Source organism: Kockiozyma suomiensis (genome assembly GCF_038497685.1).
Source record: "Kockiozyma suomiensis strain NRRL Y-17356 unplaced genomic scaffold V2V93scaffold_13, whole genome shotgun sequence".
In the NCBI taxonomy this organism is placed as follows: Eukaryota; Fungi; Ascomycota; class Lipomycetes; order Lipomycetales; family Lipomycetaceae; genus Kockiozyma; species Kockiozyma suomiensis.
In genome coordinates, this window is record NW_027117676.1 from 1 (window position 1) to 6,706 (window position 6,706).

The window sequence follows — 6,706 nt, forward strand, 5'->3', positions numbered from 1 at the left end:
CTAAACCCTACTAAACCCTACTAAACCCTACTAAACCCTACTAAACCCTACTAAACCCTACTAAACCCTACTAAACCCTACTAAACCCTACTAGTCTAACTTCAAAGGAGTTATGGGAGGGACAGGTCCAGTGCAAGCCTCTTTCGTGGCAGCTGCCGTGAACCCACTATCAGCCAAAATAATCTGTCCATTAATCGAAGCGGCAAGGTCGCTTGCAAGAAAGACACCTATATAAGCCATTTCTTCAGCATCCTGGAGACGGTTGTAGTAGTACTCAGGCTTCGCTATAAGACCGGCTCTTTCGAAAAACCATTCATGATTGTCTTGAATTTCTTTAGCGGTTTCTTTTAGCTTATATTCTGTCCTTCCTTCAGCTATCTTTGAACTGGTCAGAAGACTGGTGCGCGTAAATCCCGGAGCAAAACCATTCACTCTGATATTGCTAGTAGAAAGCTGCACTGATCCGGCTTCTACTATAGCATTAACTGCCTTTTTGGATGTAGCTAGATAGTATTTTGATTAGGAACATTCGCATGAAAAGATAATTTGATTACTTACTGTATGCAATGTCAGCGTATGCTCCAAGAAAAGAGGCACAAGATGACGTAAGTATGATATTTCCACTAGACTTCGGCTTCTCCGGAGAAATAACAGCCATCGCCTGCCCACCATATTTTACTGCGTAGAAGCAAGACGTAGTCATAACGGATATCGCACGATCCCAATGCTCTCCCTGTATATCATTCAGGTTTCTATAATAAATTGAGATTAACTTCCGTCCAGCAGACACATGAATAATCTCTTGAGGCTAAATACCTGTAGTTTGAAAACCCTGCATTCGCAAAGAAGAAGTCAAAGCGGCCGTGAGTCTTCAGAATCTTCTTTAACAAAGCCACAGTTGCTTCCTCTGAGGAAACATCAAGAAGCTCTGTTTCAACAACAGATCCACTGCCTATAGCTTTCACTTCTTTTTTTAGAGTCTCAAAATAAGAAGTATTCAGGTCACAAGCGTAAATAACTTTTGCCCCGGCTTTGGCCAATTCAAGCACTAAGGATCTCCCAATTCCATATGGTGTTCCAGCGCCCGTAACTAGACCAACTTGGCCTTCAAGAGAGATTCCAATAGGCATTTTATGTAAAATTGTTAAATAAATATGTGAAGATACCAAGCTGGTAGAAATTAATAATATAAGAAGTCTTAGCTGAGAGGGTGCTTGCGTTTAAATAGCTATGAATTCTCCACCTCCTGATATGAACAAAGTATTCTCGATCTCGATCTCGATCCATAGTAAGGCATGCTCGGGCGCACATAATTGATCTTATTGCATACTATTTCGGCCCCTCTTCGGAAAGACTTTTAATACATGTTCTTTCATAGGGAATCATCTCCTACAATGTATTCGAGCACAAAAATATCATTATCCAGGTAGAGAACGAGATACGACGCAGTCGCTCTATTTCGGAAGATTGCACACCCATCCGCAGTAATGTAAAATCACCGTAGTTAACTACAAATTGAAGAATCTCAAGCAAATCTCTGTCTCACCCTACGAATAAATCCGTAAGATGTTAAAAACCCAATAACCAGCATCCATATAAGTTCACAATGGTTCGCAGATTAGCAATCCCCGTAACCGAATAGCTCTCTCGAATTATGTCATCAATTAGGGTATTATTTGTCCTATGCATATATATATAATTCAGTTACTAGTAAAAATACACATGCGTTGACGCTCGCAGATACCCTATTCGCGGCGCTACTAGAGCGTACTTGATAAATAGACTCACATAATGGCTGTCTGCAGTCTTACTATTAGAGGCTTTCTTTTCTCAAAATCGTTTTTATTTCTTATCAGACTAGCAAATAACTTGGCACAACACATTAGTACTGCCAATATTAATGATCAGTACATATAACGAAAACTCAAATTCTCTTTGTCCGTAAGATCATCAAAAGCGTTATCGAGGTTTGCCTCAGAGGCTCTCCAGTCCACCTCCTATAAAGAAATGAGCAGTTAGTTGCCATAAAGAGTTTGACCATATCAGTCTGTTATACACGAAACATACCTGTAAAGCGTCTCTTCTTCTATTCTCTTTTCTCAGATACCAGCCAAGCGCACAAAGAAGAATAATAATAACAGCATAGCAACCCATATGAACCGCAAACCCAGTAAAATACCGAGGGGCCTGATTAGATTTGAATACTTGTGGGCCGATCATGTTTCCTACAGCCCACGCGAGGAAGAGTGAGGCAGTGCTGACAGATTTTTTGGTTTGACCGGCAACGTTGCGAGCTAGGGTAGACATAAGAATAACCATCATGCCCCAAAAGGAGATAGTAATCCAATAAGCAAACAAAAGACCAACTCGAGTAGATTTGGAAACAGGAACAGCTGTTGGGTGTTAGGACAAAAAGTATCAAGCATACGGAAAGATTAAAAAAGCATACTTAGCAAGACAATAGTTCCGACTATGTTCGGTACGAGAAATAACTGTTTCATTGATCAGCATTGACACAATTTTTAAATAAAAAACGAATTGAACAAATCAACATACCATCATTAAAAGGACGGCTCTTTGAAAACGCCGCAAAAGATATGCAGCGCCTAGCATCGCGACTACCTGACATCCTCCGTTAACCATGGAGAGCAATTCAGTTTGGAGTGTTGTGTATCCAAAGCCTTTAATGATCAAAGTACTAAAGGAGCCTAAACCGCCAGAAGGAATCTGGATACTGCATTATTGTTATTAGTAACCGCGCATCCTCGCTTAGTTGTAGTAAAAAACGCAACATACATAATCTCAATGAAAACGTAACACCATATTTGAAAATCTTTGATGGCTTCAATAATGTGTGATTTCTTTAGCTTTCTGTTTTGTACACCAGTTTGGTTGGCACGGACACGCTCAATCATGAGCACCCGATCTTCTTCAGAGAAACATTTGGCTCGCATAGGACTATCAGGCATCCACCACAGAATAAAAACAGCCCAAGTACAGGTGATACAGCCGAGGATAATGTATAATACCTGCCACGACTTCAATACTGATGAGTTAATATGGCTTATGCCGTAGGCTATGAGACCACCACACAGGCCTTGAATACCGTTCTAAAGAAAGTTTTAGAAAAAATCATGAGCTCGGAAGTCAAAAAATTCTATTCCTCTTACCATTCCCTGGTAAAGTTAGTAAAACAGATCTGATGATTCTTATATTAAAATGAAGTCTACTTACATACCAGCAGGCTACAATAGTTGCCTGCTCTTCGCGCTTGTACCACATAGATGATAGAAGCAAAAATGTAGGCTGAGAAACAGCTTCAAATAATCCGAGAAGAACGCGAAGCGCAACTAAGCTGGCAAAATTGTGTCCAAAGCAAGTCATAGCAATCACGACTCCCCACAAAAAGACATTTACCGCGAGATACTTGGCAATGGGGACCTTCTGAACGAAGATAACTGTGGGATATTCAGCGGCAAGAACACCAAAATAGATAACAGTGTGAAGCCAGGAATACTATGTAAACATGAAACGTCAATATCAGCGAAAAAATGGTAGTATCTTATAATAGGAGTCGTACGTCCTGGCCAACTAGATGAGCATCTTCCTTAATTCCCATAATAGCCGTAAAGTTAAGAGCATTCTTATCCAATGATTGCAGAAAATAAGTTCCCAGCATCACGACCAGAATCCTCTTGTCAATCATGCGACGCAGTCGCGTGCTTGTAGCCTCATCCACTTCGACATTTTCACCTGCAGCGACAAACTTGCGAAGTTCTTCATCTATGCCAGCATGCGCGCCAGCATCTACTTTGATATCCGGTGCGTCAACGGTAGCAAAGCTATCCATTTGCTGCAACTCAAGCTGCGTTCCAACACGCTCGATGTGCTGTTCATCAAATTTACTAGCAGCCATCTGTTTTCATAAAATTTCTTTACGTTTTGCAATAGTGTGTGCACCTTTGTAGGTCATGTCAAATCTGTTTTATACTTCTAAGTTTGAGCAGTGCAGAGCATCATCTGTCAAAATCCGGGGTAATCTGGAGAAACCGCGTGATGCGTGTGGGATGCGTGTTTTCCGGAGAGCGGGGTTTTCCGGAAGTACAATAGGCTCACAATAGATCTATTGTAGATGCTGATACCAGGGCAAAATTCAGGAAGACTTGGCATCTCGCTTTGGAGAGTGGCCCGTGACGATTATATGGGGGTTGAAAGATGGGGGAGGGTTGGGGGAAGGTTGGGGGCGTTTTTGCGGGGTCGCAGCATAATGACTGCAGAGGCTTACTAATAAATTACCCAATAAATTAATTATATTAAACTCATTTCCGCCCAAGTTCGGGTTATCCGTCTATGGTTCCTGCGCTTTACTGATCCGATAGGTCGGAAAAAGGCGTCGAAAAACTCTTTGGTCTTTTCCGAGGAGCTTCATTCTAGACCAAATTCTCCCGATTTTACATAAGTACTCTCGATCGAAGTTCTCATTAATACGTTCCATTTAGTGAGCAAAGCATTTCCCATTATGACTGACGTCCTATCCGTGTTTCTTTCTCCTAATGGGGTTAAAAATACCCCTTTTGAAATTAAAACTCCTCTTGATGGCATGACCTTGGACGATACGAAAGCACTTGCTTTGAATCTTGTGGATAGTTTGGTTCATTTGAAAGATGAGTCTGGCGAATTCCGTGTGCCAATCCCCACTGGTGGGTTCAAAGTGGACTCTAAGTCTTGGAACAATTGGGAGTGGACTCAAGGTGTCGGACTATATGGCATGTGGCATCTTTTTGAGATCACCGGAGACCAGACTGTGCTCAGCCATATTCAGGACTGGTTTAATTTCCAGCTGGCTAAAGGAACGCCGACTAAAAATGTTAACAGCATGGCACCAATGTTGACGCTAGCTTACTTGTACGAACATACCGGTGAAATCAAATATCGAGCGTATCTTGAATCTTGGGCCGAGTTCATCATGCACGGCATTCCGCGAACAACAGGTAAGATATGACGGCATTAAATGTGTGAACAATATTTAACGCTTTCATAACAGAGAACGGTATTCAACATATTACTTTCCGACAGGTCAACGAAGGTCAGCTATGGGATGACACTTTAATGATGTCTGTGCTCCCTTTGGCTAAAATAGGAGTGCTACTCAATCGTCCCGCGTATGTGGAGGAAGCGAAGCGTCAATTTCTCCTGCATATTAAATACCTGGCTGACAGACGCACTGGGTTATTCTTCCATGGATGGACATTTATAGAGCGACATCACTTTGGCGAAGCGTTATGGGGCAGAGGCAACTCATGGGTCACAATTGCTATCCCGGAGTTTTTGCAACTTATTCAGCTTCCTCCTGACGATAGCTTGAGGGTCTTTTTGCTCTCTACCTTGGAACAGCAAGTTGAGGCGCTGAAAAAATACCAAGACAGCAATGGTCTATGGCACACTCTGATTGATGATCCAGATTCTTATTTAGAAGTTTCTGCTTCAGCGGGCTTTGCATTCGGTATTTTGAAGGGTGTTCGTCTAGGGTATCTTGACAGCCAGTATCGAGAAATTGGTCTCAAAGGCTTAGAAGCTGTAATCAACAATGTGAACGAGAAAGGATTAGTGCAGAATGTCAGCTTTGGGACGCCTATGGGGGCTGACAAGGATTTTTACCGAAAAATCAAGCTGACTGCAATGCCATATGGTCAGGCTATGACGCTGCTTTCTGTAGTGGAACACATGAGAAAGTATTTGTAGTATAATTCCTACTGCACTGAGAGTCGTGCCTCGAGTAGTTGGCAAAGCTGGAGATATATAGTATGGGATTAAATGGGGTCTAGTAGGCAGGAGATATAGTATTAGAATTTAGAATAAGACATTTTTTGCATTTACTTTATAAACTTTCACTATCTTAGAGAGTGATAAGTGAGTTCGAAATATAAATATCGCTATTATTAACTTGTTTCAGTAACGTGAAATATTTACTATGTTTTCATGGAAAATCATTTTTCTACGATGCACGGTTCATATGACTACACGATTCTAACCACTATCTTGCTTTGCCCTCTCTATCACTCAGCTGAGCTCTAAATCTGCAGCAATCTTTTTTCAGTAAGGAACCTATCTGAAATGTAGCTTCTGGACTAACTTTGCCTGATAGTGATGTCATAGGCATCTCTTTTAAGACTTCAAATTGTCTTTAGTCCCGCAAACAGAATATCGTCAGAAGAGTAAAGGCATACAAAGTCATAATTTTTCCTTTAAATTAAAAAAATTCTGAGATCAATCCTCAGAATACGAGCATTTGTTTTGGTAATATATTGCAGATATTGTTTGAAAATCTTGATTCTTCTTACGTGTAAAGTTACTATAGAAAAACCTATACGAATCTTTCAGCAGTTTAATTAGTTCAAACATGACCATATCCGTTGAAGAAATATAAGAGGATTAAAGATGGCTATATTGTCTCCCTATATTATTTTCTCATCAAAAACTCTGTTATTTTCCGTATTTTTATACTAATTGCTGTATCTTGCGACATGTCTTAATTCATTTACATTTTCGACGATCTTGATTGCTGTTAGAGACTAAAATCTCTTTCATTGCTCTATAATTACCTCAGTAATACTCCTCGGAATTTCACCTTACTTGCATATTTTTGTTAAGAGAAAATCTAGTAACTCTGATCATTCTAGCGACAATATCTCACTTTTTATGACTG

The 6,706-nt window shown here is 40.6% G+C and overlaps 3 protein-coding genes across 3 annotated transcripts; 1 reads left to right on the forward strand and 2 right to left on the reverse strand.

Annotated features, from left to right (window-relative positions):
- Positions 1 to 90: 90 nt before the first annotated feature.
- Positions 91 to 1,130, reverse strand: V2V93DRAFT_360508 (uncharacterized protein; the record flags this gene model as incomplete). Its single annotated transcript, XM_066908136.1, has 3 exons — positions 91 to 503; positions 559 to 752; positions 817 to 1,130. 3 exons carry the CDS (start codon positions 1,128 to 1,130, stop codon positions 91 to 93), a joined length of 921 nt encoding a protein of 306 aa, XP_066763907.1.
- Positions 1,131 to 1,904: 774 nt separating this feature from the next.
- On the reverse strand, positions 1,905 to 3,916 carry V2V93DRAFT_381968 (major facilitator superfamily domain-containing protein; the record flags this gene model as incomplete). Its single annotated transcript, XM_066912134.1, has 8 exons — positions 1,905 to 1,997; positions 2,068 to 2,393; positions 2,450 to 2,492; positions 2,557 to 2,734; positions 2,797 to 3,110; positions 3,171 to 3,176; positions 3,235 to 3,516; positions 3,581 to 3,916. 8 exons carry the CDS (start codon positions 3,914 to 3,916, stop codon positions 1,905 to 1,907), a joined length of 1,578 nt encoding a protein of 525 aa, XP_066763908.1.
- Positions 3,917 to 4,373: 457 nt separating this feature from the next.
- V2V93DRAFT_388002 (glycosyl hydrolase) lies at positions 4,374 to 5,933 on the forward strand. The gene is made up of 2 exons (XM_066912316.1): positions 4,374 to 4,991; positions 5,045 to 5,933. The coding sequence occupies exons 1-2, from the start codon at positions 4,520 to 4,522 to the stop codon at positions 5,740 to 5,742; spliced, it is 1,170 nt and encodes a 389-aa protein (XP_066763909.1). The 5' UTR covers positions 4,374 to 4,519; the 3' UTR covers positions 5,743 to 5,933.
- The last annotated feature ends 773 nt before the right edge of the window (positions 5,934 to 6,706 follow it).

Bases quoted from the DNA above. Each gene is read 5' to 3' on its own strand.
- V2V93DRAFT_388002 (XM_066912316.1), top strand. From the start codon at position 4,520: ATGACTGACGTCCTATCCGTGTTTCTTTCTCCTAATGGGGTTAAAAAT. The intron at 4,992-5,044 runs GTAAGATATGAC...CTTTCATAACAG, and splicing joins CGGCATTCCGCGAACAACAG to AGAACGGTATTCAACATATT.